At 40.5% G+C, this 14,670-nt stretch overlaps 1 protein-coding gene across 1 annotated transcript in view; it reads right to left on the bottom strand.

Annotated features, from left to right (window-relative positions):
- The window catches only part of LOC139766690 (sorbitol dehydrogenase-like), a 62,883-nt gene extending 48,428 nt beyond the window's left edge, over positions 1 to 14,455 (bottom strand). Inside the window, exons 1-2 of the mRNA XM_071695611.1 lie at positions 14,339 to 14,455; positions 847 to 880 (exon numbers count right to left, since the gene is read on the bottom strand). Coding sequence (XP_071551712.1) covers positions 847 to 880; positions 14,339 to 14,386 — 82 coding nt within the window. The 5' untranslated portion in view covers positions 14,387 to 14,455. The remainder of the gene's footprint in view (positions 1 to 846; positions 881 to 14,338) is intronic.
- Positions 14,456 to 14,670: the final 215 nt, after the last annotated feature.

The following is a 14,670-nucleotide window of genomic DNA, read 5'->3' as shown; positions in this document are numbered from 1 at the left end:
CCAATACTCATTCTTCACAAAAGAGGGAAAACAAGTTTTTCAAGGTCCTTGGGCTTTCTGAATTTTTTGTATTTATTCATGTATTTTACAAATGAGTACATATTAATACACCATGGACTAACAGATCATCTTGTAGCAAAGTATGCTGTTCATATTGTTCTTGGTAAATTAGGTGTAATGACATTATGATAAATTTAAGTATCCCTTTCCTTACTCATTCTTTTTAAAAGGGAATCGAATTTTTTCAAGGTCCTCGAGCATCCTGTATATTTTGTATTTATGCGTTTATTGTACTAATTGGTACATATTAGTACACTGTAGACTAGCTGCTCCTCTTGTGACAAAAGTTTTCTGTTCACCTTCTTTGGATTACTGTATTATGTTCTATTTTTGATGTGTATTTTGCAACAGTATATTTAAATGTGTTCATTGTTAACTTTTGTTTGTTCTGATAGAATACATTTTGACAAATTTGCACCTATTGCACTCACACCTCATCAACCATACCCATGTGAATTATATCAAACTTTAGCAAACCTAAGGTAGGTTCAGAATTTTTTTTTTCCCCTTAAAGTCTTTTGAAAAAATCTTTGGGGTTATGTTGCCACAAACTACAAAGACTGGCACGAAATGCACTTTGGTCTATTGCTGATCAACTTTCCATGGAGTTTAATACCCTAGGTAGATTGTTATGGTACAGTACTTAAAGCATTGGCTTATCTTCTAATGTATACCAACATGAATTCTTTGGAGAGAGACTATTCTGAAACTTGGAACTAGCAGTACCAATAAGTTGTACAATAAAGAAAAGCCTGATAAGATTGAAGAATTACTTGTAGCACTTACCATTTGGGCCCAGTTCAGGGATGGGTTGCTTCTCCTGGAAGAAAGAAAAATCAGTAAGTTACAGGGAAAGCTTAATATTTAAAGTATCACAACTGAAAAACTTCACATGATCATATGGAAGTTGGCTTAATGACAAAAACAGATCTGATGTTGGTGCCACCACTTTTTTTTAGAACAGTGATGCAGTATGATAAAGGCAATATTTACTGAAGTCATCAATAAGACCACAGAAGAAACAATATATCAATAATCACATATGTAATGCTTTATTTTGACTCTATGGTTGTAGAGAACACAAGAGGGGGACCAGAGAAGGGGACAAATCCATATAGGAAATGTAATTATGGCATCTACTTAAAGGTGAGAAAGTTCAATGTGATTATGAATTGGAAAAGGTGGCTCAGTAGCCAGAGTACAGGCCATTGACATAGAAGATTCTGTGAAATCTAAAATGAAGGGGTCAGAACAAGGTTGCCACTGGATGCAAAGATAGGAGAGAGGTCAAAAAGGAGAGAGGCATGGCTAAGTGAAGAATGTCAAAAAGAATGAGAGCTTAGAGATTGGACTGTGGAGGAGATATAGATGACAGTGTAGTCAGCCTAGAGATATAATGTGAAGGAGATATAGATGACAGTGTAGTCAGCCTAGCATATGAAAAGTATGAGATCAAGAAATGAATACTGCAAGATAAGGAAGGGGTAGCAGAAAATCTTTTAAGAGTTTTGTGGAAAAGGAAGGCAAAAGACATTCCAGACCTTTTTTGTTACTTCATCTGAAACAAAGTGTTAGTTAAAAAGCAACTGATCTGGCAAATGGGAAGAACTATTGAGAATGAGGAGGAGGTATGTAAGGGGCTGAATGCTAGATTTAAAAGTATTTTTGTAGTGGATGATGCTATTGTCCCAGCATCAGCAAGATGGGATAGGTGAGAAGCTTTGGAAGGTATAGAAACTATTACTTACATAATCAAGCAATTAAACTTGCCCAGTCAAAATATTTTTTTATTCATCACTAAAAAAGGCAGTACTTCCAGTGATATTAAAGGGGGGCAAATGATCCTTGGCTAAAAAAGTTATCAGGAAATTGTTGTGAACTACAATCAGTCTTCCTCACAAAGTGTGGCTTGTAAAACACTGGAAAAGATAACACGAAAGCAAGTGGAGGACTACTTGCAAACTTGCAGAGGATAAACACTTGCCTTGGAGACAACACAGATTCGGTGAAAGGAAACCATGCATTACAAATCTCAGACTTATACGACAGGGTAAGCTCAGTCTAGGATCAGAGAAATGGATGGGTAGATTGTGGATTCTATAACTGTCAGAAAGCTTTTTAACCTGTATCCCATTAGCGGTTGATTAATATCTACAGGCAAGGATAGATCATCTTCGCAGAAGAGAGCAAAGGATGCAGGTTAGATAAGTACAGTACACTCATAATTGGTTGGGGTCTCCAGTAGGGTGCCATCGGGTTTAGTCCTGAGCCCACTGCTGTTCCAGATTTATATAGTTACTTACTTAGCTAACTGGACTCTTACCTGAACTTGTGTGTGAATGAATTGCACCAGTTTAAAAGGGGATTTAGACAAACTGAAAGTTGGTTTGATGAATGGTTGTTGAAATTCAGTCCAAGCAAGTGAAAGAAAATAAGGGGAGAACACAGTGAAAGAAAACCTAGGAATTGTCATTGTGTCAAGCCTCTTGCCAGAGCTGTACATCAGAATTGGTAGAGAGGTAAACTGTCTGCTGGTAAATGTAATGATTGCATATAAGTATAGCTTATGGATAAGGAAATGGGTGTAAACTGTTCACAAAATGTATTGGAACCAAACTGGATCATGCCTCTCAAGTCTATTTACTGGACTGTAAGAAGTGAAAGGGCCCAGAGAAAAGCAACTAAGATAATGCCTTACTTCACCTCTAAAGGACTTTATCCATACTTGGAGACAGGTTAATGTAAAGGGATTCTATCCATACTTGCATGGGTTTCCTCTTTCCACCCTCATTAGAATTTTAGTGTGTTTTATTGGTATTTAGGGGTGCCTTATGTTACAAGCAATCATAATTAACACCCAGAAAAAATTCTGAATGTCATTTACCCATCTGACGATATCTTGTCTTGTAGAAACCCTAGTTGTACTTGTAAGGGTTGCCTTTTTGTGCTGACATTTAAATTAGAAGACCTGCTATATCAGTATGTGGAGATGTTTGCTGAAGAACCTCTCGCTCCAAAAGACAGTATATAGACAGTATATATATCATCCTTTTATTGGTGTTTCCCACATTAGCTAGGTAGCTCCAGGAACAGACGAAGAAAGGCCACATCCGCTTGTATCCACTCTCCAGCTCTCATGTGTAATGTACTATAACAGTTCCCTATTCACAACCAGGCCCCACAGACCTATGGTTTACCCCGGATGCTTCAGTTCATTGGCAGCATGTTGACCCCTCACCCACCCTGTGACTTAACTTCAGCTTCCGTAGCCATTGTTGTATCCACTCCCAGGCATCTGAGACACTCCATTTCCTTCAACTTCTCTCCTTTCATTCTCATATTCTGAACAGCCTTATGGGGTGTGCAGGATATGGTGGGCTCCTTTTGGAGAGAAAGTCCTCGATGAGGCGGTGCCCCTTTGTTTTTGTTTTTTTTTTTGCTGATTATACAACCTCATCGAACGAGCAGTTGTTTCTAAGTATGGTGTCTGTTGTTCTTAAGTACAGTACCAGTTATAGGTATAATGCTAGTTGTTCTAGATACGGTGCCGATTTTTCTCGGTACGGTGACTTTAGGTACCAGGCTAGCTGTTCTAAGTATTGTTAGCTCTTGGTGCTGCGTTGGTGTTCTTTGTGCTGTGTGGTCGTTCTTGGTGCTGTGTTGGTTGTTCTTAGTGCTGTGTTGGTTGATCTTGGTCCAGTACTCGTTGTTCTTGATGCTGTTTTAGTTGTTCTTGGTACTGTGTTGGTTGTCTTTGGTACTGTGCTGTTTGTTCTTGGTGCTTTGCTGGTTGGTCTTCGTTCTGGTTGTTCTTGGGGCTGTGCTGGTTGATTGTGCTTCAGCACCTGAATGGCGAGAAAGATCACCTTTGGGTAGCATATCCTCAGAAGTAGAAGCAACATGTGTGTCACGACCACAAGGTCTCCATATTACACGTAGGGTTGGTGTAGATGGGGTGGTCATCGCTTGGGCTCCCCTAGAACATGACTGCGTTGCAGGGTTTCAGGTGCTTGTGGGTGGACGAGTTGTACAGCATGTGAGATCTCCACACCGCACAAAAGCATTGGTAACAGGACTTCCACTAGCTGGTTCCTTCACCATTGGCCTAGTCACAGTGGCAACTGAAGGCCGTTGTTCCACACCTGTTATTGTCACCCAAGACCGGTCAAGAGTGTACCCTGGCAGGAGTGTTGTTTCACGCCCTCTGCACAGAGGCACACCTACCTCTCTCTAATCAGTGTAACAGATGCACCTGGGACTTGTTAGTGGCCCGTAATCAACCACCTCGTCCATGACCTTGGAACTATCAAGAGGAATGTTGGTCTGTTGCCATGAAAGGCATCTTTATTTGGAGGTTTTCAGAATGTTAGTTTTGTATTTTGTCTAATATGGAAACCTTTCCTGTTGTCTGAGGTGAATTCACTGTTGTTATGCAATTAGTATTTTCCACATCATTACGAGTTCAAAATTGGTTCAGCTGTGGATATGAAAACCTCCATCGAAGGAACCTTTTTTTTTTTTTTTTCAGAAACTCTGCCTTACCACTGAGAGCAATAATTTATGCTAAGGTGGCCTTTTAAGTAAAATACTTGAAGGACCATTTAAATTCATTCTTTCAGTGGCATTACAGATTTGGCAACTCTGGTCGACCACCAACAGTTGTTTATGCTCATGTCCTGTCTTACCTCTGCATTTACCAATTGTAAATATTTTCATGTTATCGAGTCTTCTTGATGTTGTGTTGGCTGTTCTTGGTGCTGAGTTGGTTTTTCTTGGTGCTGTGCTGGTTGTTCTTGGTTCAGCACTGGTTGTTCCTGGTCCTGTGCTCGCTGTTCTTCGTGTTCTGGTGATTGTTCTTGGTACTGTGCTGGTTGCTGTAGGTACAGCATCGGTTGTTCTTGGTATAGTGGTGGTGGTTGTAGGTACAGTGCTGGTTTTTCTTGTGTAGGGTGGTAGTTGCTCTGGGCACTGTCCAGGGTCTAGGTACAATGCTGGTTATTCTTGGTACGGGATTGATTGTTCTAGATGTGTTGACAATTATTCTGGGCATGGCTCGCGTCTCCATCGACCCAGGAAACATTATTAAACAAACTTTTCTCGTATAGTGTAGATAACCCTGTTTATTGTTAGATTGATTATGAGTAATATTTTGTGTGTAAGTACAGTTTTATGCGTCACTAAACAATGTCACGTTGACAGGTTTTATCTGTTACAAACCACCATTACTCTGTCACAATTGTACTACCGAGTAGGCCAAGATCGATGGATTGACACCTACGGGTTATTGTACTTTGAAGCAAAAGTGCCTTTTCCTCAAAAGGAGTGTGGGCACGTAGAGAGAATGAGAGTAGTTGAAAGCAGTGTTTGAAAACGGATAAATATTTTGACCCAAGTCTACGAGTTTTATCATTTGTGTCTTTGCTGATATCACGTTCATAGGCATTTCTCATTGTTTTTTTTTTTAAGTCTTGAAAGAATTCAAGTTAACTGCTGTTTGCTTTCCATTGTAGTTGTTTATTGAATCGTCACATAATGTCAGTGAAACGGAAGTATCAGATATGCCATTTGTAACATATCTAAATGTTGGTAGGTAGTGGTTTGCGGGCCTGGATAGCGGCAGGGTTACAATGTTACTGCTGCGTATTGAGTTAGCACTCCTATGACCCAGGTAGCTGTCATTTCTTTCACCTTCACCCTCGCGTGGACTGCTGGTACCCTGTCCACAAACATACAATTTTTCCTTGTCCTGCATAACATATGATAACACATGACTCTCGCAACTCTTTCTAGACTTCCAGAAAGCATTCGACAAAGTTCCCGACATTAAAACTGATGCACAGAGTCCGGGCCTTGGGGATTGCTGGTTGCAAAAGAAATTGGATAGAATCCTGTATACGTGATAGAAAACAGAGAGTCTTAATGAATGGGGAGTCATCACCGTGGGCAGCGGTTACTAACGATATTGACGTACGGTTAGATAACCTACTGTCCAGATTTGCAGATGAGAAAAAGATCGGTAGTGCCATATTAAATGAGGATAGGCTAAAATTACAAGAGGATCTAGATAAAATCGCTGAGTGGTCTAGTAAATGGCAAATGCCATTTAACGTCAATACATAGCTGTTACAAGTAGGAAACCTAAGTTTTTTTTTGTTTTTCTTTTTTTCATTATGAACTGTTGGGCCACAAGTAAAAGACACTTTTTGTGTGAGAGGGGGTTGAGGACACTCAGAGTTGCCAACTTGACGCTTTTGGTGCTGGATGTAGCGCGTTTTATTGAGATCTACCGTCTAAATTTCGTATTTAGCACCTTAAAACTTCTTTCGGCGCGTTTTTTTCTTTCCTTTTCTTGTGTATTCAATTACAACATGTTAATGTGATTTTGAAAGTTTAATCGAAACATGAAAAAATAAGAAAAATAATACAAATATTGCATGTAATTCATTTTCATCGAAGTGAACATGTTCGAATTTTTTTTGAACAGGTTCAGTTCGGGTGTATTCCGTGGGCTCCCCCTCTTGAAGTCCCCTTTTCAGTTCAGGTTCAGTCTGACTCTTGATAGTGACAGAATTATCTGTGGGCCATGAAGGACAGTAACATTACTGGTTGTGTGCGCGCAAGCCATTACATTTAACGAACACAACAATGAGTAATTAATCTATTCAACATTTTAGAGCAGAGTGGTTGAAAGACGGGGCCCAAATCGGTTAAGAAAAGTAGAGGGGGATGACACAAATTGTCTTTGCAAGTACTGCCCATGTCCATTGTCTGCCAAACTTCGTTACATTGACAGCAACAAAACAGCTAAACACAGGAAAGTTGAAGAGCCAACAGAACACAAGAAAGCTGAAGAGCCATTCGTTAGTACTCAGACAAACCACAATTCTCTTTGAAAAAGTGAGTGAATACGCACGGGAGACTGAAGGAAATGTATCACCATCCATTGCAGAACACTGTTCGTTACGTGTTGTTGATCATCTCAAAGCGTGATATGCAGACAGTAAAGGATGCAAGAATTTCAAGTTAAAAAGGTCAAAGTGTAGTGCATTTGTGTGCAATGTGATTGCCCCGCATTTTAAGAGTGACTTGAAAAGGAATATAGACAATCAGAATCAGTTTAGTTTCTAAACTGATGAGAGTAATGACATTCCTGTAACGAAATTACTGGGTATCGCTATCCTAAGAAGATTGTTGTGACTTTCTTTGACCTTGTTGAGCTGACTGACTGTAATGCTAATGGGATATATGATGCAGCTGGCACCGACAATGTTTCTGAGATGACAGGCGTTAACAGTAGAGTGTATGCTAAATTCAAGTTAGAAGTTCCTCATCTGATCCTGATCAAGTGTGTGTGTCATTCTCCACAGCTAGCTGTGTCTCATGCTGCAGCAGAGTGTCTTCCTAGGAACCTGGATTTTAAGATCAGAGAGACATAAAATTGTTTCTACTACTCTGCCATTCCCCAAGCAAGGTACAAGATATTTTCTGTGATCAGTGATGGTCGTTCCATTGAAATTAATACAGCTAAGCCAAACTCGATGGCTGTTAGTTGAATCAGCAAGTGTCAGAATACTGCACTGTGGGCTTAACATGAGACTCACTTTGAAATGGCAAGAAATGATGAAATGTGTTACACAGCTCAGGTCCTCTATGACGTTTTGTAACAAGAAAACTATGCCTTACTGATATTCCTGAAGCTTATTCTTGGAGAAGTTCAGCGTGTAAATGAGATGTTTGAAGCGGAGGTACAGGATCCAACCAAACTGCTAAAGTGAATTTATTCAACTTATTGATTCCATAAGTTGTAAGGTCCTCATCCTAGGCAGAAATTTAAAGGAAGGAGATTCAGTTGAGAACTACTTACATCCGTACTTGGAGTACGAGTTTGAAAAGAAGACACGATTTAAGTTTCCTGATGAAAGGGATATTCGAGGAAGATGCATATTGTTTGTAGTGGAGTTGAAACAGCTTCATCAGTGTTTGCCAGACATTGCCCAAGTGTTACAGTATGTGTCTTCACTGAGTGCAAGTGAATGCCTGCAACCCTTAAAACCTGGAATGCTGGAATTAGCAAAGATGATTACTGATAAAGAAGAAAATCTCACACGCTTCATGTTACAGCGCGAGTGAAAAGACCTTTGGCGATGCTGTATAATTAGAAGTACAATCTCGTCAAAGAACTTCCCACTCCAAAGAAGCCATCGTTTTTTTCCAGTTACTGAATGTGGCGCAGCTTAGGCTACGGTAGCCTTTAGAAAGAAGTCCTTTGTAACGCCAAGACTCTCGTATATGTGTATATGAGTAAACTCTCTGGGAAAATAAACACAGAAGCTTTAAGCTTTCCACTATATATCAAGTCATTGTTAAGGAAGCGGTTACCATTGACTAGAGAAGTTATACCAAACCAGACTTCACTACAGCTGAGGAAACAAGGAGCAGTTGCCCTAAAGAACATGGAAAGGTTGACCAGGACGGTCATGTGACCTTTGTCTATACAAAAATTTCGACATCTAAACAGACTACCAGTTTCTTAGAAGTGGACTCTGCCATTTCCGTATTGTGGAGTTTCCAAGATACAGTGGATCTTACAGTAATACTAAGTATGTTTATTGAGTCAAAAGGTAGAATTGCAGAACCGCCAAAGGAGAGATGAAAGTTGAGGAATTTTCGGTAGAAAGATGGCAGAAACTGGGTCTTCGAGGCATTGAATTTAACCACAATTCTTCTTCTCCAATGAGATATCCAATTCAAATCTGAGTTTATTGAGGAAGTCGTGCCAAGACAAGCTGCAGATCAAGTGAGAGGAGCAGAAGGGAAAGAAGTAGAGGAATGCAGAGTTGAGTCGTCAGCATATGAATGCATTTAGTTATCTGTGTCGAAAGAAGGAAATCGTTGACAAAAGGAAAAAAAGGTGTTGGAGATAGAACAGGTCATTTGTCCTTCCTTGCATTCTTCCAAATTCAAACACCGTCTGCAGTTTCTCAGTCGAATTTGCCACCAGTGCTGTATGATCAGCAAAGAACAAATGATTCGCTTCCCAGGCCCTCTCATCCCCCACAGCTTCGCCTCTGTTTACGAGACACACTCATTTAGCTCCCTCACCACCACATCCATAAACATTAAACAATCATGGTGACATCACACATCCCTGCCGCAGACCAGCGAAGCTTCTCTTGAAAACATTCACTCGCTTCTCTTTCTACTCGTGTGTGTGTGTGTGTATATATATATATATATATATATATATATATATATATATATATAATATATATGTGTGTGTATGTATGTATGTATATTCTGCGCTACCTCGCTAACGCGGGAAACAGCGACAAAGTATAATAGATAAAAATATATACTGTTTCCCCTTTTTAGTTAAAATACAAGGAAGGGAGGGTTTCTAGCTACCCTCTCCCTTCCCCTTTAGTCGTCTTTTACGACACGTGGGGAATGCAGGGGAAGTATTTTTTTTTCTCACATCCCCAGGGATAGTGAAAGCTTTGCGGAAGATGCAAGGCGGTGGGTTTTTTGATGGTATTACAGTGGAATTTATTTAAAAAGGGAGTAACTTGTTGACAGGTTGGCAAGCATATTCACTGTATGTACGGTTCATGGTGAAGTGCCTGAGGATTGGCGGAATGCATGCATAGTGCCATTGTACAAAGGCAAAGGGGATGAAGGTGAGTGTTCAAATTACAGAGGTACAAGTTTGTTGAGTATTACTGGGAAATTATATGAGAGGGTATTGATTGAGAGGGTAAAGGCATGTACGGAGTATCAAACCGGGAAAGAGCTGTGTGGTTTCAGAAGTGGTAGAGGATATGTGGATCAGGTGGTTGCTTTGAAGAATGTATGTGAGAAATACATAGAAAAACAGATGGATTTATATGTAGCGTTTATGGATCTGGAGAAGGCATATGATAGAGTTGATAGAGATGCTTTTGTGGAAGGTAAGTTGTAGAAGCAGTGAAAAGTTTTTATCAAGGATGTAAGGCATGTGTACGAGGAGGAAGAGAGGAAAGTGATTGGTTCTCAGTGAATGATGGTTTGCGGCAGAGGTGTGTGATGTCTCCATGATTGTTTAATTTGTTTATGATGGGGTTGTTAGGGAGGTGAAGGCAAAAGCTTTGGAGAGAGGGGCAAGTATGCAGTCTATTGTGGATGAAAGGGCTTGGGAAGAAAGTCAGTTGTTGTTCGCTGATGATTCAGCACTGGTGGCTGATTCGGGTAAGAAACTGCAGAAGCTGGTGATTGAGTTTGGTAAAGTGTGTGAAAAGAAAACAGAGTAAATGTGAATAAGAGCAAATTAATTAGGTTCAGTAGGGTTGAGGGACAAGTTAAGTGGAAGGTAAGTTTGAATGGAGAAAAACTAGAGGAAGTGACTTGTATTAGATATCTGGGAGTGGATTTAGCAGCGGATGGAACCATGGAAGCGGAAGTGAGTTACAGGGTGGGGGAGGGGGCGAAGGTTCTGGAAGCGTTGAAGAATGTGTGGAAGGCGAGAACGTTATCTCGGAGAGCAAAAATGGGTATGTTTGAAGAAATAGTGGTTCCAACAATTTTATACGGTTGCGAGGCATGTTTTTTCATGTGTGGCGGTGTGGCGACGGAATGGATGAAGGCAGCAAGTGTGAATATGTACATGTGTATATATGTTACGTCTGTGTATTTATATGTATGTATACGTTGAAATATATAGGTATGTATATGTGCGTGTGTGGGCGTTTATGTATATACATGTGTATGTGGGTGGGTTATGCCATTCTTTCGTCTGTTTCCTTGCGGGAGACAGCGACTAAGTATAATATATATATATATATATATATATATATATATATATATATATATATATATATATCTTTTTTTCTTTCTTTTAAACTATTTGCCATTTCCCGCGTTAGCGAGGTAGCGTTAAGAACAGAGGACTGGGCCTTTTTTGGAATATCCTCACCTGGCCCCCTCTGTTCCTTCTTTTGGAAAATTAAATGGCGACGGGAATGAATAAAGGCAACAAGTATGAATTATGTCTGTGTATGTATATATATGTATACGTTGAAATGTATGGGTATGTATATGTGTGTGTGTGTACGTGTATTATGTACATGTGTATGTGGGTGGGTTGGACCATTCTTTCGTCTGTTTCCTTGCGCTACCCCGCTAACGCTGGAGACAGCGACTAAGTATGATATATGAATATGATATATATATATATATATATATATATATATATATATATATATATATATATATATATTAATTTATTTTGCTTTGTCGCTGTCTCCCGCGTTAGCGAGGTACCGCAAGGAAACAGACGAAAGAATGGCATAACACTCCCACACACATATATATATATATATATATATATATATATATATATATATATATATATATATATATATATATATATATATTATATATATATATGAGCACGGGGAAAATGTTTCATTTTCCCCGTGGACTCATAGGAACATCTTGATCACGCGCAAAATTGTGATCCTTTCCAATATATTGTTACGAACATGGGTGTTCGTCTCTATGTTTGTTTATAGTATGTTACGTGCCTTTCCATGTTAGGGCGAGGGCCAAGGCCTTCGCTCCATTATCGGCTCGGATTTCACTCCCATAATCAAAACCATGAATTTTGAGGTCTCCTTCATACCTTCGAGAGGGAAACCAGATGGCCACGCCGGGCCATCAGTCCAGTCCACCTCGACACTATGGGCCTCTCATCCGAGGCACCAGGTCAAGTTGGGGTCAACCTACGGCCCCATACAGTGTCGTCGCTGTCAGGACAAGAGGAGGTGGAACCTCTAAGCAGTTGTGGGACGGGCTTAACCCCCTTTCAGCCAGTCAGCTGGTTCACGGATGACACCTTCTCCAATCACCGACGTACCAGTGGCCCTCCAGCCAAGTAGGAGTGGCACTTGGAGCCACCCTCCTCCAATCCTCAGTGGGCCTTAGGCCCATAACCAATCAAGGGTGGCACCATAGGGTAACAAGGTGGGTCGAGGCGTGGCTAGCTGTTCCTGCCCTGCTGGTCCCTCAATTAAAAGGCTCAGACGATCGTCTGGGACTCGATTCCTTCAGCAGTCGAGCCCAGCAAAGGTAATGTGAGCTTTCCATGTCTCGAACCCTGTAGCCACCGCTGCCCCAGTTTGTAAGATGTTACTACTGTGTCACGTCAGGTTTAGCTAAGTGCGACGATGATATTACTGTGTCGCGTCAGGTCTATCTAAGTGTAGTGTTATCGAACAAATTGTTGTAGAGGAAAGAGACCTCCTGGCTTGAAATCTTATCTGGAATTTTAACTCTTGTTCAATGTTAATTTCATGTTCAGTGTTAAATTTTTCGTGCCTGATTTATGTGTTTATCTTTGTACACCTGCATTCTTTCATTATAAGTAGATTTACTGTAATGCTGGTTTTTTATTCAATCCCATCACTTTCTGATTGTGTTATCCCGTTGTGAAACGTAACGAATCTAGCGTCCTTGCGAAGGCGAGGACTAGTAGATTACATGTGACAAATATATGTTCCTGGCGACCTTGCTCGAATATATTATATTTGAATTCGTAACAATATATTATATATATATATATATATATATATATATATATATATATATATATATATATATATATATATATATATATTCTTTCTTTCAAACTATTCGCCATTTCCCGCATTAGCGAGGTAGCGTTAAGAACAGAGGACTGGGCCTTGAGGGAATACCCTCACCTGGCCCAATTCTCTGTTCCTTCTTTTGGAAAATTAAAAAAAAAACGAGAGGGGAGGATTTCCAGCCCCCCGCTCCCTCCCCTTTTAGTCGCCTTCTACGACACGCAGGGAATACGTGGGAAGTATTCTTTCTCCCCTATCCCCAGGGATAATATATATATATATATATATATATATATATATATATATATATATATATATATATATATATATATGTGTGTGTGTGTGTGTGTTATTTCTAACTATCCAGATCCATTTTTTGTGTGAGACTCCTGGTTTTACCTAGGACTTCTTTCTAAAGGCTCGTGCAGCCCAGGGCTGTGCTGCTTCCAGTAGCTGGGAAATGTAAACCTCTTTTGGAGTGAGAAGTTCTTTGACGTGCATTTACTCCTAATGATACAGCCTCATCACAGGTGACCTTTCTTTTGCAATGCAAGCTCAAGCAGGCGAAGTGCGATGAATATGTATATCGGAGAGCAAAAATGGGTATGTTTATATAAGAATAGTAGGTCCAACAATATTATATGGTGGAGACGCATTGGCTATAGATAGGGTTGTGCGGAGGAGGGTGAATGTGTTGGAAATGTTTAAGGACAATATGTGGTGTGAGGTGGTTTTGATCGAGTAAGTAATATTAGAAAGGGTAAGAGAGATGTGTGGTTATAAAGAGTGTGGCTGAGAAAGCACAAGAGGGTGTGTTATGGTTTGGACGAACGAAGAGAGTGAGTGAGAAAAGGTTGACAAAGAGAATATGTGTGTCAGAAGTGGAAGGAACAATGAGAGCGGGGACCAAATTGGAGATGGAATCATGGAATGAAAAAGATTTTGAGCGATCGGGACTTGAACATGCAGGAGGGTGAAAGGTGTGCACGGAATTGAGTGAATTTATAACGATGTGGTCGACGTGCCGTCAGTGGACTGAACCAGGTCATGTGGAACGTCTGGGGTAAACCATGGTAAGGTTTGTGGGGCCTGGATCTGGACGGGGAGCTGTGGCGACGGTGCATTACACTTGACAACTAGAAAGCGGATGTGGGGTTTTTTTTTCGTCAGTTTCCTGGCGCTACCTCACCGACGCAGGGGACGGCGATCAGATGTGGGGGAGAAGAGAATGTATATCTTTTTTATATATTTCTCTTTATGCACTTGTGATGTGTCCTTTGGAGCAGGGTGGCGTCGGCAATGGATGAAGGCGAAAAAGTGTGTGTGTCTGTGTGTGTGTGCGTGTGTGTCTGTGTGTGTGTGTGTGTGTGTGTGTGTGTGTGTGTGTATGTGCGTGTGTATGTGTATGTTTGTGTGTATGTGTGTGTGTGTGTGTGTATGTGTATGTGTATGTGTGTGTGTTTTACATTGGCATATCGTTGTAGGGCTTATATACTACATGAGTAATTTGGTGGCCTGCAAAATAAGTCGCAACACTGTGTTGCGCGGGGTTAGGCATCACAAAACAGTCACCGAAACATTGCGTACGTAGGTTGTAATTTGACTTGACCACCTCCCAAATGTTACACTTCAGTGTAAGTGGTTGAGCAGTTTGTACTTACCAATCCCAACTTCCCGATACCTTGGATCACAACGAAGGTGTTGTCCATGTTGCTTCTCGTACCCTCGCCAGCACAGACTGGCTGAGCTCTTCATGTTGCATGTCATTTTTACCTCCCGAAGTGGGTGATGTGATGATCGTGTCCGATTCCGTGTCTGCATCTTCCACGATATCTTACCAAAACTATTTCTTTGTTTAGAGGTATTCTGTTTGATTTGCGTATATGGTAAAGACGGTCGAAATTTATCGTTTAAACGTCAAACCAAAAACTCGAAGTACAATAACAAATAAGTTATTACTTGATCTGAATATATGAGGAGTAGTGGTGGGATT

The sequence above is a fragment of the Panulirus ornatus genome, chromosome 58, assembly GCF_036320965.1.
Source record: "Panulirus ornatus isolate Po-2019 chromosome 58, ASM3632096v1, whole genome shotgun sequence".
NCBI lineage: Eukaryota > Metazoa > Arthropoda > Malacostraca > Decapoda > Palinuridae > Panulirus > Panulirus ornatus.
The sequence above is the reverse complement of the archived record's forward strand: the minus strand, read 5'-3'. Positions and strand labels throughout refer to the sequence as shown.